Source organism: Populus nigra, chromosome 10 (genome assembly GCF_951802175.1).
Source record: "Populus nigra chromosome 10, ddPopNigr1.1, whole genome shotgun sequence".
In the NCBI taxonomy this organism is placed as follows: domain Eukaryota; kingdom Viridiplantae; phylum Streptophyta; class Magnoliopsida; order Malpighiales; family Salicaceae; genus Populus; species Populus nigra.
In genome coordinates this window covers 14,668,167-14,693,685 of record NC_084861.1, presented here as the reverse complement: position 1 = coordinate 14,693,685, position 25,519 = coordinate 14,668,167, and the positions used below count along the sequence as shown (strand labels likewise).

The following is a 25,519-nucleotide window of genomic DNA, read 5'->3' as shown; positions in this document are numbered from 1 at the left end:
CCCCAGCAAAGCCGGAGAAACTCATTGACCAAGAACCTGCCTCATTTCTAAGGAGACCACCAAAACCCAACCTGCCTGGATTGCTACACGAACTGCCATCTACATCCAGCTTAAACTTGTGGTGGTTTTTTTTTTTCATTAAATAGAGTGTACATTAAATTTTTTTTATCGTATCTGGTAAAAACCCTTCCGAACAACCTTAACTCCTGAAGTATTGAGCCTGGAACCACTTTATTTATTATTTATTTTCTGTACTTCATTTTTTTTCTTTTTTTTTTGGTAACAAATATATTCGAGAGGACTTGAATTGAATGTTGAAGCCACTTAATTTAGAAACCGTTTCGCTTCGCAGTTTTTTTAAAAAAAATTAAAATTTTTTAGTTTTAAATTATATTTTTGGTATTATTATATAGTTTTAATGTGTTAATATTAAAAATAAAATTTATAAAACTAAAAAATATATTATTTTAATATATTTTTAAATAAAAATTAATTTGAAAAACAATCTTTACTATATTTTTAAATAAATAAATCTTTATACATGTCTTATCTATTTTGTTTTCATGATACAATATATTTTTTAAATATTTTTTAAATAATATTTTATTCAAATACATGCCTTAAACACAGGGACAAAATTGAGCCATTAATAATACCCTAGTGTCATAGTCACATAATTTCAAAATCCATGGACTGGTATGAAACAATATCTAAACTTTCAATATCTAACTTGTAGTTATTCCAGATGAAAAAAATCCATATTTATAATTGGAGCTCCATCCTTTTTCCTAGAAATAGAAGTTAAATTATTACAGAGCCAGCCAAGAGCAGGAAAAACCTCCAAAAGCCATATACAGCATTCTTTCATTTTCGACTACGTTCTCCTTCCTTGTCCGTCTTCCTCTCTGTATCAACAACAGTAACAAACCGATCATCCTTTTCACTACCTCCTAAACCGGCGATTCGTCCCGATATTTCGGTCTCGCCAATGTGCTATCCGCATCCATCCTTCGCCTATTCATAGGAACACCTCCATGTCCGCGTTCCACTTCGCTCTTATTCAACCGTCAATCATCCGAACGCGACGTCGTTTTCTTCTTTCGAATTGAAAAGCACAAATCTGATCAGCTATTTCGAGTTTGTTATCATCTACTGTTCGTGAATTTTTTTGAATCTGTTTTGGTAAATTATCTGCTTTTGTTAATTTCTTTAATATTCAGCTTAATTAGGGTTTTTATTGTTGTATTTTGTGAAAATGATGAGATATTAGTGTTCACCGTGTTGGATCTGGCATTTACTTCTTTTTATCTGTTTGGTTGCTGAGAAAATGCTGCACACTTCTCTTTCTGTATCGATCTTTTGTTTCTTAAATTATTTTTAGGACGGCTGTTTCTGAATGAAGTCGAAAAAATTGTTAATAGATTTTTTATAATAAAAAATCAGCAATTAGGTTGCGATGTCCTTTGGAGTAGAACTTTCTTAGAAAAGATTACTTGTATTGGTTATGTTTCAACAGCTAATAAGAGTCAAATTATGCATTCGGAGAGCATTCAACTTTGACTTTTTACACACTATTCCTTAGAAACTAAGAAATATTAATTAAAAAATGCAATATATTTATATCTCAACTTAATTATATATTATTGTTTTTGTAACTTTTATTGGGTATCTGAAGGAGACTAGTTGAACATTATATTTATGGGTTATGAAATAATGAGAATATTTCATTTTGACTGTGTTGGAGAAAATTGCCGGATGTTTGACTGATTTTGTCATTTCATTTTATTGAATTTTATATTTTTAGAGACTGAATCATCAAGAGCCAAAAGAAAAATGAAGGGCCTTGTTGGGATGAGCTGGGTGTAAAACTGCAGTTGAAGTGAAAGGATTAAGATGGGGATTTTTGATGGGTTGCCTGTTCCTTCTGACAAAGCAGTGAGTCATTTATTTGTTTATTTTGGGGTGTTTTTGTAGAAGTTTAATGCAATATTTATTTTATAATGTGCATCGACAACTGTTGTTTAGCCAGAGTTTTGGTTTGCGCAGTGGATTTCAGATTTTAATTCAACATCTTGATTAGAATTATTAGATTGGAAGTTGACAGTGTTATTTTGGCATGAAACTGCCATGTGATTATAAATTGCATGATAAGAGCCTATGATGAATCATAAATGTGTGTGTTGCCACAATATGTATATCTTTCTTGCAGTAGTAGATGGTGCTGCATCTCGCAAAAACAATTTAAGGGTTGTCAAGCATCTTTAAGTGTTAATGTGGAAAGATACTGTATTTAATTTCATGATGGTCTTTCTATGATTGATTTTGTGTCAAGTGACAGCAACTTCATATCAAATTGTTAATCATGTAATCATATAGATCATTCAGTAATGTCATGTAGCTTATTGTCATCTTCCTTTTTATCATCCTGTTGTTGTTTTTCTCATTCCCCTGGTTTGCTCCTTTGGTAAAAAACAGTATTTAAGAGAAGAGCTTTCAAGAATAGATGAGAGTTGGGCTGCTGCACGTTTTGACTCATTGCCTCATGTTGTCCATATTTTAACCTCAAAAGATCGCGAAGCTGAAGCCCAAGTTTTGAAGGAGCAAAGTGATGTTGTTGAGGATGTCGTCGATGAAGTTGTGCAATCTTATCATAGTGGCTTCAATAAAGCAATTCAAAATTATTCTCAGGTTTCTTAAATATTTTTCTATATGCTGATCTAAACATGCCTATTTCTATTTTTTATCAATTTTCTTGCTTCTGTGTATCCAAGATAGCGAAAGATAATTGTTTTCCTTTCTTTTTTCTTCCTTTCTTTTTTTTTTCAAATTCCTTAGATCAGTTTCATATAAAATATCAATGTTTCTCACTCATAATTCAGATTGTAGAATGTTATGATTTGAAAGACAAGGATCATACTATAAAATATCAATGTTGTCCCCTTCTAATGCAAATTGTTCTTTGAAAGTTAGGGATCATACTAAAGAAATTGCAACAATTTTTTAATGGTATTATTCTAAAAACACCACATATTTAAGTATACACTATTTTACAGATTGGAGCCATGTCAATGACCAAGGATTATTTTTTGCAACCCTGATGTAAACTAAAAGAATGCAATAGAAGTCTGCTAAAAAGCAACTTCCTTTCACTTATTTTCAGATTGGATGTAGATGTAAAATCTATAGAGTGTGTAGTTTGCGTTACCTTCTGACTACATATGATACAATTTGACTGCATTGATTTGCCTGAATCTCGAGTTCATTCCCAAACAATTTTATTTCGCTTTGGGTTCTAGTATAAACCTCCTAAGCTCCCTCCCGACCATGGTTCAATTATTCAACTGTATGTTTTAGGTAAATTTGTGCATTATATAGTAATTTTTTGTTGATTTCAGTAGATGTTCAAGTAAAATTTATATCAGTAGCTTTCTCACTGTTGAAGCTGTTGATTTTCAAAGTTTATCATCCAAAAATAACAATTCTCTAGCCAAACATGTTTCCAGACTTGTTTCCCACAGATGAAGATTGTGATCCAGCTGCCCCTTGTTATAATGGCCACTCAGTTGCTTTAGATTACATATTTTTATATGTTTTTACCTATTTCTATATCAAGAAATTCCTAACTTCATTCACTTTTTTCTTCTAAATTGTTGCTTGTATTATTCCTAAAATTTCCCTTTTATGATGTAAAAGCCTGATCAAATGCTTCTTCATAAAAAAAAGTGATAAATGATTGGTTGATAAAGAATTGAGGGTGATCGTCCATAGGAGGAGTGAGTGAAATTGTATGCTAGATTGTGATGATTTCATCACAAGTTCCATGGGACTAGATTTACTCATAACCTCATAAAGGATTATCATATATCTCACTTCTCTGGAATTTGACAAAAAAGAGCTGGTGTCTATTCTTGATTATCATTTTTTTAATTTTTCTTCCAGATCTTGCGGTTATTCAGTGAATCTGCTGAAAGTATCACTGCATTAAAGATTGATTTGGCTGAAGCAAAGAAACGTCTTGGTAACCGGAATAAGCAATTGCATCAGTTGTGGTATCGGTCTGTTACACTACGACACATAATCTCTCTTTTAGATCAAATTGAAGGCATTGCTAAGGTTGGTCTAAATTTCCCAGCAGATTTTGTAAATGATTTGCATAATGAAAGGATTTGCTCTACTACCACGCTACAATTCATTAGCATAACAGTGTTCATGGCAGAACTATTTCCATGTCACGTATTTTGATGTTCTAGAACCAATCTACTGCTGCTTTTTTTTTTGGCTTAGGTTCCGGCTCGTATTGAGAAACTCATTGCTGAAAAGCAATTTTATGCAGCAGTTCAATTGCATGCTCACTCATCATTGATGCTTGAGCGAGAAAGTCTTCAAACGGTGGGTTGTCAAACTTCCTGTAATTAGCTCATGAGAATGGTCCATGTCCTTTATTGTTTGTTTGGTTTAAGTTAAAGTTCTATTTTATCTCATATTGCTTCCGATTCCTAGATTTGATGGTGGTGACTTAGGACATCATAGGTTGTTGGTGATTATTTACTGGCTCTACACTGCTTATTATGGATGTCCAACAAATGTTTTTTTATCACGCACCATTCTTGTTATAATTGTCAAAATCTAGCTTTGAGATTTGTTTGACTTGTAATACAATACTTTTGGAGGTATGGAAGCAATATCCTTTCTATGAAGGTCAAATTTCGCTTAACACTGGTTCAGGATTTCAACATGGGGTTTTTGTACATGTTTTTGATTATTATTTTTTTTTTGCTGACTTGACCTTAATATGTCATGTAATTGGTATTTTGGGAACTTCGAATTTACTATGATTATTGTCTCTCAGGTTGGTGCTCTTCAAGATGTGCGATCTGAGCTGACAAAGCTGCGAGGAGTTCTCTTCTATAAAGTTTTGGAGGATTTGCATGCACATCTTTACAACAAGGGAGAACATGGGTAAATAGAATTTTGATGGCATTTTGTGCTTTATTTTTATTTGCCTTTTGTTTGCCAATTTATACCCTCTCCTATATTGCGTGTGGAGAGTGATGCTTGTTCTTGCTTATATCACATAGATCATGTGTTTTATACTGGGAGCTTCTCTTTTATAATGTTAAAGAAAAGTGATGACATTTTTAAGAAAGCTTCTCTCTCTGTTGTGATTCTTAAGTTTGCTGGAACTGTTGATCTTTTGAATGTTAATGCAAGCTATAATTTGAGACCTTTTTTTTTCTGCAATTGAATTTCCTTATATTAGTTTGATTATTTTCTGCAGCTCAGTTGCCTCAAGCATGCATGAGAGATATGATGAATTGCCGACTACCGTAGCTGTTACTTTTACTATGAGCAATTCACAATCTCTATCTCGAAGAACGAAGTTGATGAAAGGTGACAATCATAGCTTTGCTGATGGATCATACAGGCCAAGCTCTATTGATGGAAGGTAAGAATAACTTTCTTCATAATTCAGTGCTGTTCTCCCCTTGCTTTGTACTTCCCCTGCTCATTAATTCTCTCTTACTCATGACATTCCATTTTTCATGTCTATGAAATGAGAAATGATTCCTAAGTTTAGAAATAGATTGTTTGTGTTTGTTCCTCCTTTGAACAATCATGTGCTTTCCTGATCTCTTAAATGCTCGCTCACATCATCAAGTCAAATTGTTTGGACCCCATATGCCTTTTGATGTTCTAGTTAAGTTTTCAAGTTTTCAATTGGTTACTTTTAGATTGAGTAATTCATAGCTTTATCGTGGCCACTTTGTTTCCTGCTTATTAATTGTCACTTATGAAGTCAATATCCTTTAGGCAAAATTTTCCAGTTCATTTCAGCTATTCTCATTCCATCACTTTGGGGGGTGTTTTCAAATTGGTTTCATATTTTCAATAGAAGTGCAAATTGTGAAGATTTTCAAGATTCAGCATTCATGGATATGTATAAGATTTTTTTAAGTGTTTATTTTGTAGTGATCAGCTGTTATTTGTTATTATTTTCTGACCATTCATGTCTATCTTCCTTCACAGTTCATTTGATGGTCCTGATGAGGATCTTGATATATCTGATGAGGCAACACCCGATGGGCACATTGGATCAATGAGAGCAAATGGTGGCAATGGGAACATGAAGGACATTAAAATTGTTTCTCATCAAATACCAAGTTGGCTTTCAAATTCTACTCCAGATGAATTTATTGTATGAACATTATACTTAAAAACCACACTCGTGTTGAATTTGTGGTGGTTATTTTCATTTTCTCTGGGATGAAGTGCTGGTTTTTACATTTGCATGCAGGAAATTATTAAAAAGAGTGATGCTCCACTTCATGTGAAGTATTTGCAGACCATGGTTGAGTGCCTCTGCATGCTGGGCAAAGTTGCAGCTGCTGGTGCAATATTATGGTTGGTTATCTGGCTGGTGCACTTCATGTATTATGTTCCACTGAAGGGGAAAAAATCCAATTTCTGTGGTCTTCATATCTGCAACTATACTAAATTAGTAATGATCACCCATGTGTATGGCATGAATTTGTTATGCTATTTATTTTATTTTCTTCCTTTCCCCTTTAATGACCGGATATGTATTTGAACAACATTTATCAAGGGAAGTTCTGTCTCATGTTCAGTTTTCTTGTATACATTATTGGCATGGTTATGTTCCTTGTCTAGTTATACAAAACCAAAAGAAGCATTGTCTTATTGAATGTTTAAGTCATCTTACAATTCTATTCATGCTCATATAGAACTAGTTAGTGCTTGGAGAGAGTATATGACATTCTTTGCCCTTTTTTTTTCTCAACAGCCAAAGGTTGCGTCCTACAATTCATGACATCATCACTTCCAAGATAAAAGCTCATTCAGAACTTGTCAACTCTTCAAGGTCTAGCAATGACCAAAATGCCCAAGCCAGAGGTCTTCATTCTGTGAAAGGACAACTAGAAAGCTACCAGTTGTCAAAACAGAAGTGTCAGAATGGGATGTCATTGTCACGGACACTATTGGCAGTAAGCCCTGTCTCACCAGTGATGGCTCCCACAGGGAAAGCACAGGCTGCTGCAAAAGAGCTTCTTGATTCAATTTTGGACATTGTTGTTCAAATATTTGGTAGGCTACTGGCTGCCATCTTTATTAATATGATTTGAAAAAATACATTTACCCTTGACACCTTTGTTGGTCTAGAGAATCATGTCATTGTTGGAGAGCTTCTGGAAGTAAAAACTGCTCAGAATGGTGACATGAACACACCAAGGTCGTTGACATCAGATGCAAATTGGAGCCCAGATTCTGAAGCATCTCAAGTCACTGGAGGTTACAGTATTGGCCTTTCCTTGACAGTCTTACAGGTACTTGATGAATGAAGTCAGTGCATTTGAATGTCTATTTTCTGGTAGTAAACCTTTGCTCATTTTTATTTATTGTTTTCCTTATATAATTGTGTGAAAGAGTGAATGCCAACAACTCATATGTGAAATTCTGCGAGCTACTCCTGAAGCTGCATCTGCAGATGCTTCTGTACAAACTGCTAGACTGGCGAGCAAGGTCCCTTCCAAGGGAAAAAAGTGGGTAACATTAATTCTTACAGTGTTCCTTGCTTCTTTATGATACATTTTCTTTTGGGTCTATAAGGGGGTTTCTTTAGGTCACTTTCAACCAGTCAGAAAAGCTCCTATTTTGTAATTTTCTAGTTCTTGTGTCATGTAATCATGTTTCATTCTCTTTGAATGAAATATTCTTCTTTTCTTTTCTTTTCTTTTTTAATATATAAAAAAAAACTGAACAGTTTTGTTTTTTCAGAAAGATTGTATAGTAATGCCCTGCCAATTCTAACGTGTTACAGGGATGGGTCAGAAGATGGGCTCGCCTTTGCTTTTCGCTTTACGGATGCAACTATATCTATTCCTAACCAAGGTAGTTGGTATTCATTCTTTTGTAATGCTGTTGTTTCTGCTTTGTTACAATCTTGAATAGTTTGAAATTAGGCCCGTTGAAAATTTATTAGAATTTACTGAAACCATGCTTTAGATGACAATCTTATAGTAGTAGGGACTCTCCTCTCATCTTGATTTAGAAGAAAACAGTCACTGGTGACTTCATGTTTTTTGCCCCAATGATGCAATGGCCGCATCCCCAATTATGCTTCAGTTTTCATCTGTGTTAACTTTTTTTCAATCATTTTCTTTGTTGTTAGAATTGTTTTTCATAGGCTATGGGCTCCTGTCTGATTAATCCATAAGTTTCATGGTTCCCCATGTTATCAATTATTCAGGTGTTGATCTCATTCGTCAAGGATGGAACAGGAAGGGTCCAAATGTGTTACAAGAAGGCTATGGGTCTGCTGCTGTCTTGCCTGAGCAAGGCATATATCTAGCAGCATCTGTATACCGTCCTGTTCTTCAGGTTAGTGACTGACATTGAACCAGAGTGTCAAACTTGAAACGTATTAAGTGTTCAAGGCTTATCTTGTTGGGCTTGTCTAAAGTGATTTTTTTATGCAGTTTACAGATAAGGTTGCTTCAATGCTGCCGGAAAAGTATTCCCAGCTTGGGTAAGCTTGAAAACCACTGTGCTTCTTGTTGGGTGGCGTGCATATGCAATCAAAGGTCACATTGCATGATCCACACCATGCATATTTGAGTGTAGATATTGGGCCAAAAATTTTCTTTAGATTTTTCTGTGTTCCAACTTCCTTTTTTATTCATCATTTGGCTGAATTCAAACATTGCACTATATGAAAGTAACGTGCCAAAGTCAAATTGTGGAGGCAGGGAAGATGCCTGACCACCTTCCAACCAAAATTTTACTCTTTGAATAGTTTGTCCAAATTCTCATTCCATAATCAACTACAGAACAGAATCACTGTATTTGATACCATTTCTGTTAAGGGGCAGAGGGGTTGTTGGCATTCAAATTAGCCAAAGTGAGCTAACGTGACCTGAGTATGGTCTCGTTACATCATTACCTAGGTAGTTCTTTTTGTTTTACATTTGCTTAGAGGTGATCACAATGAGTGGGCATCTGTGGTGTTTATTTATTTTGAACTATGAAGAGTGGAACTTTTCGTGCTGCTTGCACTCCTGGTTGTTTAGAGCTTGACCATAGTATATTAAGCTCAATCAAATGTTTGATTTCGAAGATTGCTGCACAGTTATTTTATGTTGTTATTTGTGTTTTTTTGTCTAAGAGACTCTCTGGGGATCCTGATGTGATTTTTGTACTCTTTGCTTAAAAAACTGCAGGAATGATGGATTGCTAGCTTTCGTGGAGAACTTTGTGAAAGATCATTTTTTACCAACTATGTTTGTGGATTACCGGAAGGGAGTACAGCAGGCTATATCAAGCAAGTTCTTCTATATGCTCCAAAATTTAGTTTCACTGTGTTGATTGTTTAATAATGCATGATATACCTTTTCATAAAGTAATTAAGTTCATCATACACTTGTTAATATTCCCTTGAGTGGTTTCTCTTGTTCAAGTTAATATACCATCAGCAGATATATTTGTTTGAAGATGCAACAGTGTCAGTAGATCGTAAGACAATAGATTGAGTGCCGAAATCACATGGACAATTGGAAGAACTTTATTTTTTACTAGCATTGTGAAAAAAATAAAAATAAAATAAACTGTTCCTCCCAATGAAGAGCTTCAAATCGCTTATGGAGGTCTCCTCTCTCTAAAGCAAACAAACAAGGGGGGGCACTGATTTCAAGGGTTTCCCTTGTCGAGTCAGCTTTTGAGGCCTTTTCCAAGGAAAATCCTGAATTGGATCCCAAATTTTTATTTTTTTATGCTCAAGGGCATGGAATACAAATAAGCTACATGATAATCTAAATACCTTGACCAATTTTAATGATGCTGAGAGAACATGCATGCTCAATAAGAGATTGTTGAAACTCATTTGCTCTGTTGTTGAACTCTCTTTTTTATTGTTTATACTGTTTAAAATCTAATTCTGGAAGTACTATCACAGGTCCAGCTGCATTTCGTCCAAGGGCCCACACTGTTGCTCCATATACACCATCAATTGAGAAAGGTCGACCTGTCTTGCAGGGACTTTTGGCTATTGATTTCTTGGCAAAAGAGGCAAGCATATCTTATCTTTCCATTTTGCCATTCCTTGAATAAGTGCAATTTTTGTTGGGTTTGAGAAGATCTTGACTGTGATGCTTTTATATGTTATGGAATGCTTTTTGACGTTTCCTGTCAGTTAGTTTTGGTCTGATGTATTGGATTTTGTGACGTCTAATGAACACTTATCCTTAACTCCAGGTGCTTGGTTGGGCTCAAGCAATGCCTAAATTTGCTGGTGACCTTGTGAAATTTGTACAAACTTTCCTCGAGCGAACATATGAAAGATGTCGGACATCATATATGGAGGCATTTTCCCCTTTTCTTTTCCTATTAACCATAAGAATCATTAGTGCTGTTTGCTTAATCTGTCTTTTACAATAACATCTAATTTTATGTTTCTCGAAAGCATTAAGTTCTTGCTTTGTTGTTACTGTTCCTTAACATTGAAAAGAGATGATTTCTGCATGTGTCTATAAGCCTATTTTTGTATTGTGTAGTCACCATGTAGCATCCATCAGCTAAATTTGTTGGTTATCTTTCAGGCAGTTCTTGAGAAGCAGAGCTATATGCTGATCGGAAGGCATGATATTGAGAAATTGATGCGATTTGACCCATCAAGTGCATGTTTACCAAATTCAGTTGGTGAATCAAACATGGTAAACAGTGCTTCAGATGCTGAATCTTTAGAGATCGAATCAGAATTGAATGAATTATTATTCAATCTGCGACCTATCAAACAGGTATGTGTAATTATATCAGCTAGTTGTATTTTTCATTACAGGGGTTTATTTTTTTCCCTTTTGTTGTCACAAAGTATTGCTCTCTCTTAGGGGTGGGGATGTGGCAGGGGCGGGTAAGATTACTAGAATTCTATTGTACTGAAATGGTTGAGGTGCTTGTTTTGGAGACAGTTCCTTCATTACTGACTAAAAGAGTGGACATTATAATTGAACTTTATTGAGTCTTGTTGATGAGTTTATCTTCCCTGCTTTGGACTCTCTCTAAAATTTGTATCACAGATGCAAATTGATTTTCTTTTCCTTTCATGTCTCATTTGCAGGAAAATCTAATTCATGATGATAACAAGCTTATTTTGCTGGCTTCCCTTAGTGATTCACTTGAGTATGTTGCAGACTCAATTGAAAGGCAAGTTCATCTTATTAGAGCAATAAATGTGTGCTTTAGTATTCTTTTTGTTTGTTGCATGAATAAGCAATAGGAGGAAATGAGGAAGTCAATTAAGAAACATCAATCTTCTATTGTCCAAAACTAGCCCTTTGTTCTTGGCTTGATGACACCGTTGATGCTTTCCTTTTCTGCAATTCATTATCTGAGCTGCTATAGTATGCTTGGTGGCTATATACAAGTTCTGTATTGAAGTATTAGGTGCCTTCTACATTAAGGGTGAACCTTTGTTGGAACTTATGGTCATCAGGACATGAATACCTATTTGGAATAGACATGAAGATAAGGGTGTTCTATTGGTTGTGAACTTTCAATCGGTGCCAACCATTTTGTGGCATATCCTGGGCCTCAAAAATAAATGACAACTAAAATCCCATGGAATACTCCTTGATTGACCATGTCCTCGTGTTTGCGCTCTGTGGGATCAGGCTATGTGAACCTTCGAACTAGCAAGGGTCTGACTAACCCCTATTGAAGGCACTTGAATGATTGGAGAACCCTTCTCAAAGCTCATTATCTTTCCTATTTAGAGGATGATAATTGCGAATAGATGAGCTTTACTCTTGATTTACCCCTTCAAGACACTTGGTAAACATTGTTGTTACCTTTTATCTCCATGATAATATCTCCATATATTTTGGGCGTGCCACTTGCTATGGTAGTATTTAATTTAGTACTTTAGTTTATTTTTGTCACCGATAAAGTGCAACTGTAGAAGGGACTAGTTCACATCTTCTATCTTCTCTGGGATCAATTTTTTATGCAATTCTGATAAATAGAAAATTGTTGTTTTTCAAAACTCCATTCATTAGAAAATACCAGGCATTAACTCATGTGAGATTTTGTTTAATTTATAGGCTTGGGAAAATAACCTCACGATCACCAAATCAAGTAGCAGATAAGGGCAAGACACTAGCATCATTTGCTGATGATTATAGAAAATTGGCTATTGACTGCCTAAAGGTTTTGCGTGTAGAGATGCAGTTGGAGACAATATTCCATATGCAGGTTTGAGAAACACGTGTATTCCAAGAATTTAATCCCTAAATTGGAAGTGATATCTTTCAAATTAACTCTTCTGAGGGAATATCTTCAAACAGGAAATGACCAACAGGGTGTACTTGGAGGACCAGGATGCAGAAGAGCCAGATGACTTTATTATTTCACTCACTGCACAGGTCAGTGTCAATGATGTATGGTTGGCATGTTGGTATTAAACAGTAGATGTCCATTTCAATCTTCTCCTACAGCTTGTGTGGACAATTTTTTTAGATGAAACATTGTTGCATGGAGCATATTTTGGAGAATTTTACCTATCTTGCTCAGTGTCTTTTAATGCTATTGTCATCAAATTTTATATCATTTCTTCAGTTTTCCTGTATGTTCTTGGAATCAAATGTTACATCTCTTTCCCTTACTGTAGATAACACGTAGAGATGAGGAAATGGCACCCTTTGTTGCGGGAGCGAAGCAGAATTACATATTTGGTGGAATTTGTAGCGTCGCAGCAAGTGCATCTATCAAGGTTTGAATCTCTACTCTTGAAAATTTGGCTGACTTCGATGTTGTTTCTCTTCTTTTTTTCCTTGCCCTTTAAAATGCTAGGTACCTGTTATCTTCCATTTCCACGCTACTAATTGGAAACACAATGTCTTATCAGGCTCTGGCTGACATGAAGTCCATTAACCTTTTTGGAGTTCAACAAATATGCCGAAATTCAATTGCGCTGGAACAGGTAAACTTTAATACATAATAATTTTGTAATTTGTGGAATCTGGCATCCTTCTATTAACCCGATGATATCTATACCAAGAATTGACTACTGTTAGTTGAAACGCACCTTGCCATTAGATTGTATGAAAAAAATGTGGTATAATTATTTTTATTGGCATTTTACAGGCCCTTGCAGCTATTCCATCAATTGATAGCGAAGCTGTACAGCAGAGATTAGATCATGTCCGAACATATTATGAACTGCTAAACATGCCATATGAGGCAAGTCACTGGAAACATAGTTTATTCTTGTTAATAAATCTCTATACATCCATACTAAGATCGCTGCCATCTCCTGAATTTTCAGGCCTTGCTTGCTTTCATCACAGAACATGAGGGCTTGTTTACAGCTGCAGAGTTAGTTTATATGACCCTTTTTCTCTTGCGTCACTGGTAAGAACTTATTTAAAATTAATTAAATAAAACATTACATTGATTTTGCAGGTATATCAACCTTTTAAAGGTCAACGTCTCAGGGAGAGAAACCCCCCCAGATGCACAAGATCGAGTATTGTACATTTTATCTCATTAACTCTTTCATTGGTGGGAGGAGGATTATTTTGTTGTGTGAAAATCCAAGCGGTTCATTATTAATGTTGCTTCACAAATGTATAGAACCGATAATTTACTTGTTTCAAGTTTGTGGATACGGCCAGATGCAGAAAGCCAGTTTCATGGATATCACCTTCCAAGTATGTGCCACTTTGCGTTGAATTTTTGGGGCATATTGCAGAGGTAAGGGGCTTGTCAATGCTTTTGTTATTGTAGCGTCTTGTGTAGTAATATTATTTTTGTACGTCTTTCCTTTCCTTGGGTTTGAGAGAGGAGGACCAGGGTTGAGTACTAGCTAGAAAAATAATTGATGCATTTTTCTTTTTACTTTGTAAATCATTCATGTTATTATTTTCCCCAGATCCTCTTAGCACTGAAAGTCTAGTTATTATTTTTAATAAAATAAAATAAATGCTAGGCATCGAACTTGTTTATACTCTGTATGAGAGATGGTCAAAGTTAACCGCAAAGTTTTTGACAATACACGCAAGCACATTTCATACTGGATTAGCTTACACCTTACTATGTTATATTTGGTGGCTTGTTGCCATTCGATCTCTGTTGATTTACCGTTGAAAGATTTGGTAGTAATCTAAGATCCTTAGGGCTCTTGCTGGAAAAGAAACTATGGCTGCTCCATTGGGCCTTTTAACTATCCTTGAATTCTTATTTCAGCTGACTTACCAAGACCATTATGATTGGACGAAAAGATCATCATACAGAATGATATTTTACCCAAAAAAAAAAAAAACTTTTGCAAGAGGTAGTGGATAATTTATTAGTCATGAGAGATCTGGAAGATAAAGATACATATGGAACTCCAGGTTAGAGTAGAGATGTAGTTATGGTAATGACTTTCTCCAGATGCTTTTGCAAGTATTAAAGTTCTTGATTTTGGTTGATCTATATATATATAAACCTATCCTCTTCTTTTTAGCACAGAGACATGAAATGGTGTAGACGCTAGCTCCTATATTTTCTTGGTAAAATTCAATTTAAGATCCAACCACCACCTCTAGTGGTGACAATTTCCCTGTTTTTTCTTCTTTTTTCAAAACAGCCAAGCACTTGCTTCCAGATTTTCACTAGTAGTTTCGAAACTCAAGTTCTTCAATGAAAATGCTTTAGTTCAATGGGCAGTTTACCATTCTGTGCCAAATGAGAGAGTAATCTCAACTGGTAATGGTGTAACTGGAATGATTCAACTTTTTTTTTCTTTATCATGGTTTTGTTTTTTTAGTCAAGTTCAAAAAAATATGTAGTCTACTTTAGAACCGAATTTTCATGTGATAATTATTCCAGTTTGAAATTTACTGTTCTTACACCTATAAAATGATATTTACTCGAAACAAGACACTCACAATTAGCTTGAGTTCATTATGAAAGCGGAGCTAAAGCAGTGAGCAGTCTAGAATTCAAAATCATCATGGCAAGTCCAAGTAAACTTGCTAAGTTTATTACAAGGTGAGTCATCCTTGGATGATAGATGCACAAGGACAGTATTTGTTGGATAACACAAGTATAAATAGTCGTCAAATATGTTTTACATGTATACTCACACGCCACCAAAAAAAAGAATAAAGAACAGAAAAGAAAAGGCTGAGGCCAACAAGCTATAAATTGATCGTGGAAGAGGGACAAACCTGGCTACTTGTTAAGCTAAGCTATAGCCGAGAAATTTTCACATGTTAAATCATTACAGCCTTTTTGAGACTCCAATTCATTTGCGATGTCTTGCATCTCCAGCCCTGGACGAATATTTTCCTGCTGTAGAAACTGGAAGCCAATAGAAGATATTAGCTAGGAAATTATAAGATACATTGAAATGAACACTTAGATACAGCAGCAATCACTTCATAAACGGTACATAAGCTGGTTGATCATATCAAGAGAAACTAAACCCACCCTAGGGATTACTTCAGAAACAAAAATGATACACAATCACAGGAGAGACAACTACCTCAGACCTTGTGACTAGATTCTTTTCTGCTTCAGAAAAAGAAACTTCACATTGTTTAAGCTGTTTCTCCAAGTCAAACTTTTCACTCTCTCAATTTCTTTTCCCTTTCTATTTCTGCAGTAAGATGGTCCACTTGAGTCTCAAGCTTCCGACATAAACTTTCATAGTCAAATTCTTCTTTAAGTTTCACCATGTTCACTATTCACAAGAGAATTCTAGAATACTCAATTTGATTCTTTATAGGACTCACCCGTTGCCCAAACATGATTGTGCTAGTGGTCTCTGCATGATGTCGTCCAGATGGCCCAATCGTTATTATCAGTGAAGTCCTTGCAGAGCTTGTTTAATTGAAAGTGATTATGAATTTCCATAAGAAATTTATCAAAAATAAAAGAATACTAGCAAAATGTGGTAGATGCACTTGAGCATCAGTACGAATTCAAAAAAAAATAACAGGACCGATGTGTCACAACACATAAAGGAGAATTCTAAAATAAATTTCAGAAATAAGTTCTCCTTAGGTAAGGAAAGAATATAGCGAGGCAATGCTCAGCCTCTTTCTACTAATATTTGACCTGGGAAAACGTTATAACACCACGCGTTGATATGTCAAAATAAGGGAAACTAGAAACTGTTGCTGTAATCTCGTAAAATTTAATTTGGAAGGAGAACAAAGGGATTAAGTGAAAAGGAGCAGAAAATAAAGACTGTTGGGGCTAACCTCCAAATGAATCACGCAACAATCTGGTTAACTTAGAATCCCTTGTGGGTATATGTGGACTGTTTTCTGCCACTGCATTTATACATTTGCCAAGGGAAGTAAGAGAAAGATTGATAAACTTAGCCTCTTTGAGCAAGTGACCTTCACTGCCTACACAACAAATATACAGGACAAGGCTTGTTACACCCTAAAATGTATGCTTGACAGAAATTCCAATGAAGGCCCTGCCAAACAAAACAGAAGTACAGATATCAGCTCTGACTTGTATAATATCACCAACATACCAGATTTGTCTAATCTTTCAGATCCAACAAGATCCACAATCAGCAACTTGCTTTTCCGTACTCTAGGTAACCCATTGCCACCAACTAAATTACTTTTCACATCTTTCTCTTGAGAAACGGTTTCATCTCCTGCCTTTTGATTTATGGATCTCCGTGCATGAACCTGTAAGACCAAAAAGGTTCGGATGCTAAAAATTCAGATTGTCACCACTGGTCAAGAAACACCATGAATCCTCTGCAAACTTGAAATTACATGAACAAGGAAATCTATTATCCAACAAAATGCTCACCATTAGAATTGCATGACTTCGGGAAGATTCAGTATTCTGCTTTGTATTAGCAGCATGACGGTTTGCCTCGCCAATTTGTAGCAGTTCTGAAAAATGATTGAGATCTTGAACCTTAACTACTGAGACATCAGGCAATGATACTTCCTCAGTCCTTGCATCCTCATTAATAGGGATACTAGTCTTTTCTGGTGCAAGCAAGTCTTGTATAGATTCCATATACAACTGGAGCAGCAACATGAAGTGAGAATCTAACAGAAAACATCCATCTTAAAACTAGCATGATTATCTTCACCTAGAAATTGTTTGATAACAAAGCAAGTGCAGGAAAAAAACGCTGTTTTTAGTTATAATAATCAATTAAAAGAGTCATTTTCATTGCAGACAACCAAATGATACACAGTGGTCCCATCCAGGGAGGGGCCACGCCATTGCAGTACGTCTTCATTTGAATTAAAAATACAGGTTTCCACATGCTACCGTCTCTCAATCACAAACTTGTATATAACAAGACATGAAAATGTGCCCCGTATACTCATTTCTTTTTCTTTTTCTTGTTTTTTTTTATTCACTTGGGATGTCCGAATCAGCTTATACGTACCTTGACTAATTTCTACGGATTTTGAAATTAATGATCAAATAAGTCTCCAGTGACTATCAATATTAGCAATCAAAGAGCTTAAACTTGAGATCATAAAGAAACAAATTCTTGATCTCAAATTATTAGCACTGAGCATGGTTACGTATACTCATTTCTTCATTTCACATGAATTGGCACCCACATATAAAAACATTTCAATACCTGCAAATAGGAGACCTCCACAACATCAGAACCAAGTATCGTACTAGCAAGTACATCCTCAAGAGCTCTGACCATAATACCACGCTCCGCCGCATCATCTTTGCCCAGTTTCCCAACCTTATAAGTTTTTCCGGTACCTGTTTGACCGTAAGCCATAACTGTCCCATTATACCCACTCAACACACTCTGCAAAAAGGTACATCAAAAATTTCCAGTCTATGATCAACATATTGCATCCAAACCATACAATCACTTCGATTTCTTTCATAACCAATTATGAGTAAACATAAATATATTAATCATATATTCAATCGCACATTACATTCTAATAAATATGAATTAGTTACCTCAACAACAACAGGCTTCACAACAGCTTCGTAAACGCGCTTTTGAGAAGCAGTTTCAGTAAAAACCTTGTCAAATCTATAAGATTCAGAACTCCAATTGTTTTTGTTCAATTTCAACCTCTTCAACTGCATATCAAGAAACAAGCACACGCATGAATTCTTATTTACAAAAAATATGTGTGAATAAATAAAATAAAAACATTTTTAATCACTTTTCAGCACATAAAACAAACAGGAAAAAATATATATATAACCTCAGGTAGTAATTCCACACAATCATTAAAATCGGCATCTAAAATGAGTTCTTCTGCATTCCTTGGCCGTAACCTTGCAGCTACTCTCACTCTTCCATTGTCTGTCATTAACACAATAAATAAAAATAATCAAATATTTTAGAATTCAAAAAAGAAAAAACACTCCTCTCCGGTTTTTGAATTTTTTTTCTTCCGAAATAACAAGAAAGTAGGAGTAACAGAGCGTCTGGAAGGAGCCTTAGAGCGAACAGAATGGTTGCAGTTACTATAATTTTGTCGTGAACTCCATTTCTCGAATTCGAAGAGAAAGATGAAGAAGATCCATGGAGAGGAGTAATTTGACTTTGTTGCTGTTGCCTCTCTACTCTGCATGACACTCTCACTGTTGAATTGCGAGCCATTGTTGGAATTTCAAAGCCAGAGCGTAACCATTTTTTTTAATAAAAAAAAAAGTGAAGGAAACCGTTTTCTTCGTTTTTGGAAATTTGTCTCTTCTTTTCTTTTCCTTTCTAGAGAGAGATAAAAGTTCGAGGCCGGCACGATGGGAGTGGGGGACGTAGCGTGTGTTTTGTGTGTGTGATATGGTTCTTTCCCGCGCGTTGAGGTGGTGTTATGGACGACATGACGTTGGTGTCAGTGTTGTTTAGTTACTTTAGTAACGGTAGGTTACTAGGTTGGTTGTTAGGTTAGGTTAGGTGTTGCCGTTTTGGGATTAGTGGGCCTAATGAAAGGGCTAAAATTAGCCCTGAGACCTAGAGAGGAGAGATTGGAAGTGTGTTTTTAGTGATGTATCGTGTTTTTTTTTTAAAGAGATATATTAAAATATTTTTTAATATTAATATATTAAAATTATTAAAAAATACTAAAAACATATTAATTAAATTTTTTTTCCATGTAAAACACACTAAAAAAACAGAGAGAGACTCACTTAAATAGAATTTCAATTTTTTGTGATTGTGGCTGTACTGTTCGTTAATGGAGTTTTGGTTTGTGTTGCCCAATGAATGCTGCGTCAATTATCTGCAATCCTTTTGTGAAAACGTGGATAAATGGAAGTTTTCTTCTTTTTTTTTTCATGGACCAGGTTTTCTAGAATCATGATTATTTTTTTTTTATGATTTCAGGTTCAAGTTATTCATACGATGATTACTGAAAGCTTACATGATTATTAATTTTAAAACTCATAAAATTAATAAAATATATATAAGTTAATTCAAACACCCACATTAAACTAAAAAAAATAAAATCCTAAAATCACATCAAGAATCTGGGACGTGAAACAAATTTTCCAAAGCTCATTAACTAATGTGGAAGTGGAACTGCTACAAGATTACAATATTATCATGATGATATTAAAATCTCATCATCGTATAATTAATGTCAGTTCTATATAATTAACGTTCCTACTTCCTAGTACTTCGCTAGCTACAAGCCTACAAACCCACAGCCACGGGCCTGTTCTGCTTTGTCATGTTCTGAGCATCTGAACATTCCTAGGCATCCGAGCTTCCAAGAAAGTGCCGCCCCAATTACTAATGTACATACATCATCGTTTATTCAAGTTGATCACTTCGAGAGAATTATCTTTGTTACAAAAATTTACAAATGTTGAATACTTTTCTTAGTAGTAATAAATTCCTCTTATAAAATGAAGAAGACCATATTTTCGGATATATCATGTTATTAGAGGTTATATTTTTGAATATTTATGAGTTTATATCAGTAATATTTGGTTTTTTTTTTTAATATAAATAACAAAGATATTAAAAATAGAAAGAATATATCTCCTTTTACCTTTCATTTTGATAAATAAAAACTTACCCTGAAATTATTATAAAGCACGTCAAGAACTTTAACAAAGACAGCTATATCAAAACAACTCTTAAGAACTTATTTGTAGCTAATTACACATTGTTTTATTTAATGTGTTTTTCTTATCCTAATTGCAGTGCATTTATCTCGCATTCTCATCATATAATTATGCTGGCAGGGTTCAGTTTGCTTTTCTATGCTGATTAAATCGTTGTCACTGGCCAGTTTAACTACTACTTCATACTCCTAATGTTAAAGCCAGGGTTCAGTTTGCTTTTCTATGCTGATTAAACGGGTTTATCATTCACTTTTCAAAAGGAAACCGGCAAACAAACGGGCCTAAATGAATCCACAGTTTCTATTATTGCTTTCCTGTCTGTTTTGTTTTATCCATTATGGCCGGCATAAGAAGAAAGTTTGGTTCCAGGTGCAAGCTGGGATACAGAAGTGGGAAGCAACCTTCTCAAATTCGTAAATCGTTTGTGGGGTTCAACAAATATAGAAACGCGAGTATGAAAATCCAGACTTTTTGAGTTTTTTAGCATTGCTGCAAGATTCCTTTCAGTTGATTTTCAAAAGTGTTTTTTAATTTAAAATACATTAAAATAATATTTTTTTATTTTTTTAAATTTATTATCTACTAAGAAATGTATATGGTGGTAACAATGCTAGTTCAAGTAATCAAAATAGGTCATGAAATCTCCATACCTTTGATCTCTATGACAAGTTAATATTTTTTGATTCCATGAAAAACCACATGTAGGCTCTTCACTCGCATTTACATTGCCATTGTATGCATACAGATCCTCCTTGCAACCAAGATATTTGCAGATTCAATTGATGGATTTACATTTTGATGCTCGTAATGCAAGCTTCCCCGACATAGTTTGCCTTCTTCTCATGCAGTGGTATAGATCAATCCCTTCAATTTAAAGGCCATTCCGATTCATAAATACTTATGCCATCCAACAATGCAATAGCGTGCAAAAAGCATAGGCACCTCTCGTAAATTAGAACCTTGAAGCTGGGTTCCATCTGATTTTGAAAGTTGCTTCCAGGAAGAGAATGTAAAACTCCAGCTATTTTGCAGCGACTGCCCTTAACATTTCCATCCCAGAGTCTTCAGATCAGTTTGTTTTAGCTCAACATGCTTCCCAAGCCTGAGAATAAAATAAAACAAAACTTAGAGCTTTCAGATGAAATGATCACAAAAGAGTTGGATTCTAAAAAATATAGCATCGCCAGCGAAAGGCAGCCTCTTTTAGAAAATGCACGCTGCATCAACTACTACAAGCAACAACAGTGAGCCCTTTCCCTAAAGTGACGAGAGTAAATTTGGGCGTGGCACCCACCATTTGTCCCAAAACATCTATCTCATGATGTATCAAATGTTTTAACTTCTTCTTTCTTTCCAAGGTTCACTATATCAGCATCGAGGCTGCTAAAGTTACCACAACTAGCAAGGGAGATAAGCTTTGTCATTCTTTCTTCCACTTTTGCAAAATGAAAATTTTGATTCAAGTGAAAAGGATGAGAGAGAGGAACTTAAAGAATGTTCTCAAAAACAGAAAAATGTCAGAGACAATCACCCGAGGTCTGATGGGAGTCTGAAACCACCAATGCGGACACGTTTCAATGAATGAATCTGAAAAATAAAATAAAAAATAAATAAAAAAGGAGAAATATCTGATGGAAACACATTGAGCAATAATCAGATAAACAAGACAAGAATGGAGTTGCTATTAGTAGTCAACATAGGAAGAGTGCCACTAAAACTGGTAATGGCCATTGTCTGTGTTGAATTTTTAAGATAAAAGCATGCAAGTAAAAGGACAAAACTGTTTATCATCTCAAGCCACACTTAAGAATAAGAAGCAATCAATATATCACTGTACTTCCCCTATACAACCTCTTAGTAAGGATATAATTGATCGAGGATACAAATAACAATGCTGATGATACTGCTAGTTTCCTTCTTTTTTTTCCACTGTAACAAGGGTCTCATAAAAAACTAAAACCAACCTCAAGCCCAGCATTTTTTACTAGTTCTCGGACCTCATGGTTCCTCCCTTCATGAACCTGCAACAACAGTAAAAAGTCTTTAGCATTTATGCGTGTTAATCAGCTGAGATGAGACATTGAACAAAGCAAAACCTCAAAACCAGAAAGAAACGCACAGCGTTATACAAATTGAAAAGGAAAATGATCATTGGGCGACATTTGTCTTTATGGATGCAACACCATACGATATTAAAATAATTCTTGCTGACTGAAACATGAGAAAAATACCACAATACGAAGACGAGGTCTTGGTCTATCTGGTTGGTGTGGTAACAACTCCACAGAGTCTGGGGCGCAATGGACACCTTCAATGACTGTTCCTTCGCTGATGGCAAACAAATGACGCTTGCTTACTACACCATCAACTGTTGCAATATATCTGCAATCACACCTACAGTTACTAAAATGCAGAGGATGTTCCCGTGTCTAACCACTCACAGCAAGTTATATCCAGTCCTTTCTCACCAAAAATTAGAAAGCAATTTCAGTCATGATTCAATCTATTCTGCAGGAAAATTAAGCTTAACAGTTTGTAGTTTGAATAAAGGACTAATTGCATGAAAACTTACTCCTTTGATAAATTTGATGATGGATGTGCAATTTGTTGGGCAAAGTCTCCTGTAGAAGAAAGGCATTAGTTATTATCAATCCATTGAATTTTGAAAAAAAAAAAAAAACTCAGAAAATCCAAATTCAATATATTCACAAATCATAATGTTATCATCACACCATCATTGGTCACGATAATCAACCCAGTTGTGGCAACATCAAGTCGTCCGACAGTAAATAGCCGTGGCTTAGGTAATCCTGGATTTCTTTTATCCTACAAAACACAAACAATTATAACAAACTTCCAAAAGCAAGTAGATAAAAAAAATAACATAAACACCTTACCCAACTCAGAAAATAATCATCCAATAAGCACATTACAGACTTAGACTCTTTCTCCCCCAACGAGCAAATGTACCTGCCATAATTCGCGGATCACATCAGTCTCCACCGCACATACTGCATAACCATCAAGAATACTTAAAAACAACCCAAACATAAATGCTAGCCTACCCTTTTGGCTTATTGAGAGCAATATAAATTTTCGGGGGCAGTTTCTTGGGAAGCCGATTTCCATTAACATAAATAGCATCCCTCCCGGGATCAACTCGAGTCTAAACATCATTAATACAAGTTAACAAAGCCATAAATTCCAAATTCCAACAGAAATACTAGTTTTATTAATAGAGAAATCATATATTTATTTTTATTATTATTACCTGTGGAGTATTGCACACAGAACCATTAACAGTCACTTTGCCTTCAAAAATCAACGCTTCACTGCTCCTCCTCGACGCCACTAATTGCAGAATTAATAACAGTTATATACATTACATATACGTATGTACATGTGTATCTACGTATGCATAAACGAATACGTGGAGTATTTAACAGTGATTTACCTCCGGCAGCGGCTAGAACTTTACTCAACCGCTGCGCTTGGTCTCTAAAATTCTCATTATAGAACCTACGCGCCGCCTTAGACCGCGTAGGCTCCGCTTCCAACTTGGCCTTCACGTTTCCACCACTCTCTTTCTTCACCTTGTCTTTCTTTTTCTTTGGTTGTGTTTTGGCATCGGCGATAGCGTGGATGAGACGCGCGGGAGGGTTAGATTGGAGCTTGAGGTTTCCATCTTCTCCGCGGACTATCCAGGGAATGAAGAGCTGGCCTGGAGGGAGGGAGAGGGATGCGGCGTCGGTTTGGAGGTTGGCAGGGAGTTTGGGTTTGGGTTTAGGAGGGGCGAAGGTGATGTTGAATTCTAGAGAAGCGGTGATGCGTGTGGGACGGATGGACTTGTTGAGGAGGGAGAGTGAGGGTTTTCTGAAGAAGGTGAGTTGGTGGTGAAGATGGAGAGTGGATAGCGATGCTGCCATTTTAGGGAGGAGGATTGGGATTGGTCTGCGGGAGGTTAAGCTTAGCCGTTAAGTTGATATTTTGTATTTGGGTTGGGTCTCCTTTTCTAATGGCCTGGGCTTTTCCCTCTATTTTACTCCCGTGCTCAGTTTCTTTTAAATGTAACTCTCTTTTTTTTCATCTTTCCTTCTTTTTTTTCTTAAAAAAAAAAAATATCATTTTTTTTCAAGACTAGGATATTAAAAGGGTGCTTGAAAGTATGGTAATGGTTGCTTTTAAAATAATTTTTTATACTGAAATGCATGTCAATAATTTTTTTTATTTTAAAAAAATCAAAACAATTCAAAAAATACAAATCATATTAAATTTTAATAATAAAAAAAATTAAATTAAATTTTTTGGTTAATAAAATAAGCTTAGAGTTTTGGGAAGCTTTTGGAAATGTGGTGTAAATTATATTTTTTAAATAATATTTTTTTAGTATTTTTAAATTATTAAATTACTAACATCAAAAATAATTTTTAAAAAATAAAAAAAATATTATTTTAATATATTTTTAAATAAAAAATATTTTAAAAAACAACTTAAATATACTTTCAAATACCTTTTTAAACTCTACAACCAACTTTCCTTGAACTTTAAATTGACGAACCCCTAACACGCAAAATTATTATTGTGGCTGTGGACATCAAATCCCTTCGAAGACAACTTGGAAAATCACATTAAAAAAATATTTTGATAATAGGAAATCTTCCCTTAAAGTTTGTTTTCGTGCGTGGAGAATAGTGCGTGCAAAAATAATGCAATCATGACATCGTAGAAAAATAGGTTTTTGGTTTTCTATACAAAAAATATCATTCAACTTTAAAAAGCTTTGTCAAATGAGCTTGTAATCAACTGTAACTGAAAGAAATGTAACATATTTTCTTAACAAACTATATAATCTCGCGTTATTAAAATATACCAGGGTCTCTTTGTTTACTTACATAAAAAAATCATATTATAAAATATTTAATTATGATAATGGATGAAGAGATAGTGATGAGATGTTCGCCGCAATAATAATGATCAAATTAAAGGTAATGGTGGGGGAGAAATTAATATTGGCGGTTGAAATAATTTAATAATACTATAAATAAATTATTATTCATTACATAATTTCATAATTTTAAAATATTTTTTTAGTAAATAATTAAAATTTAAAATTAATCGTAAGATATTTTTTATTAATTAGTTTTTCTATCAAATATTCTACTAAAAAACAAACACGCACAATAAATATTTTACAAAATAATAATAAAAGAATTTAAAAATATTTTCACAAAATAAACCAGCTTAGGATATTTGATGCATCTAATCTGCAGGATACAAACCCCTAGTTTAACTGGATATGTATGTTTGGTATCGTGGTAGCTTTTAAGGTTGTGATTTTAAAAAAATTGTTTTATAAAAAGTATTTTTAGTTGAGGTTAATTTGATATTTATATATGTTTAGTTAAAACCGTGATTA

General features: G+C 34.9%; 3 protein-coding genes across 13 annotated transcripts; 1 reads left to right on the top strand and 2 right to left on the bottom strand.

Annotated features, from left to right (window-relative positions):
• Positions 1 to 782: 782 nt before the first annotated feature.
• Positions 783 to 14,012, top strand: LOC133704914 (exocyst complex component SEC8-like). 2 transcript variants are annotated; one of them, XM_062129975.1, is made up of 27 exons: positions 783 to 1,182; positions 1,805 to 1,935; positions 2,476 to 2,688; positions 3,940 to 4,113; positions 4,285 to 4,389; positions 4,850 to 4,959; positions 5,279 to 5,446; positions 6,028 to 6,196; positions 6,296 to 6,402; positions 6,803 to 7,104; positions 7,180 to 7,343; positions 7,444 to 7,559; positions 7,838 to 7,908; positions 8,267 to 8,397; positions 8,496 to 8,545; positions 9,237 to 9,337; positions 9,968 to 10,080; positions 10,267 to 10,374; positions 10,611 to 10,808; positions 11,129 to 11,214; positions 12,111 to 12,261; positions 12,354 to 12,431; positions 12,677 to 12,778; positions 12,914 to 12,988; positions 13,153 to 13,248; positions 13,334 to 13,383; positions 13,471 to 14,012. In XM_062129975.1, the coding sequence occupies exons 2-27, from the start codon at positions 1,894 to 1,896 to the stop codon at positions 13,556 to 13,558; spliced, it is 3,168 nt and encodes a 1,055-aa protein (XP_061985959.1). In that variant the 5' UTR covers positions 783 to 1,182; positions 1,805 to 1,893; the 3' UTR covers positions 13,559 to 14,012. The 2 variants fall into 2 exon arrangements, with proteins under 2 accessions (XP_061985959.1, XP_061985958.1); XM_062129974.1 differs by having other exon boundaries at positions 7,838 to 7,911.
• Positions 14,013 to 14,970: 958 nt separating this feature from the next.
• Positions 14,971 to 18,827, bottom strand: LOC133704915 (kinesin-like protein KIN-UC). Of its 9 annotated transcripts, XR_009844150.1 has the most exons (9): positions 18,234 to 18,821; positions 17,980 to 18,105; positions 17,633 to 17,818; positions 16,834 to 17,055; positions 16,544 to 16,706; positions 16,260 to 16,409; positions 15,789 to 15,876; positions 15,539 to 15,652; positions 14,971 to 15,354 (listed from the first exon to the last, which is right to left on the bottom strand). XR_009844150.1 is itself a non-coding variant. In XM_062129977.1 (7 exons), the coding sequence occupies exons 1-7, from the start codon at positions 18,339 to 18,341 to the stop codon at positions 15,299 to 15,301; spliced, it is 1,011 nt and encodes a 336-aa protein (XP_061985961.1). In that variant the 5' UTR covers positions 18,342 to 18,824; the 3' UTR covers positions 14,971 to 15,298. The 9 variants fall into 9 exon arrangements, 2 of the variants coding, with proteins under 2 accessions (XP_061985961.1, XP_061985962.1); XR_009844151.1 differs by having other exon boundaries at positions 14,971 to 15,683; positions 18,234 to 18,822; XR_009844148.1 differs by having other exon boundaries at positions 15,539 to 15,876.
• A 1,890-nt stretch (positions 18,828 to 20,717) lies between these two features.
• LOC133706009 (putative ribosomal large subunit pseudouridine synthase SVR1, chloroplastic) lies at positions 20,718 to 24,083 on the bottom strand. 2 transcript variants are annotated; one of them, XM_062131501.1, is made up of 10 exons: positions 23,558 to 24,082; positions 23,375 to 23,454; positions 23,169 to 23,269; positions 23,001 to 23,073; positions 22,836 to 22,929; positions 22,676 to 22,724; positions 22,335 to 22,485; positions 22,068 to 22,124; positions 21,635 to 21,690; positions 20,718 to 21,205 (listed from the first exon to the last, which is right to left on the bottom strand). In XM_062131501.1, the coding sequence occupies exons 1-10, from the start codon at positions 24,027 to 24,029 to the stop codon at positions 21,145 to 21,147; spliced, it is 1,194 nt and encodes a 397-aa protein (XP_061987485.1). In that variant the 5' UTR covers positions 24,030 to 24,082; the 3' UTR covers positions 20,718 to 21,144. The 2 variants fall into 2 exon arrangements, with proteins under 2 accessions (XP_061987485.1, XP_061987486.1); XM_062131502.1 differs by lacking the exon at positions 20,718 to 21,205 and having other exon boundaries at positions 21,631 to 21,690; positions 23,558 to 24,083.
• Positions 24,084 to 25,519: the final 1,436 nt, after the last annotated feature.

Coding starts and splice junctions, on each gene's coding strand:
- LOC133706009 (XM_062131501.1), bottom strand. CDS start 24,029: ATGGCAGCATCGCTATCCACTCTCCATCTTCACCACCAACTCACCTTC. Junction 23,270..23,374: donor CTGTGTGCAATACTCCACAG/GTAATAATAATA, acceptor AATGATGTTTAG/ACTCGAGTTGATCCCGGGAG. Junction 22,486..22,675: donor TCATCAAATTTATCAAAGGA/GTAAGTTTTCAT, acceptor GTGTGATTGCAG/ATATATTGCAACAGTTGATG.
- LOC133704914 (XM_062129974.1), top strand. CDS start 1,894: ATGGGGATTTTTGATGGGTTGCCTGTTCCTTCTGACAAAGCA. Junction 12,262..12,353: donor AGACAATATTCCATATGCAG/GTTTGAGAAACA, acceptor ATCTTCAAACAG/GAAATGACCAACAGGGTGTA. Junction 13,249..13,333: donor TGCTAAACATGCCATATGAG/GCAAGTCACTGG, acceptor CTGAATTTTCAG/GCCTTGCTTGCTTTCATCAC.
- LOC133704915 (XM_062129977.1), bottom strand. CDS start 18,341: ATGACAGACAATGGAAGAGTGAGAGTAGCTGCAAGGTTACGGCCAAGG. Junction 18,106..18,233: donor GTGTGGAATTACTACCTGAG/GTTATATATATA, acceptor CTTGATATGCAG/TTGAAGAGGTTGAAATTGAA. Junction 17,056..17,632: donor TGGAGGTCTCCTATTTGCAG/GTATTGAAATGT, acceptor TTGCTGCTCCAG/TTGTATATGGAATCTATACA.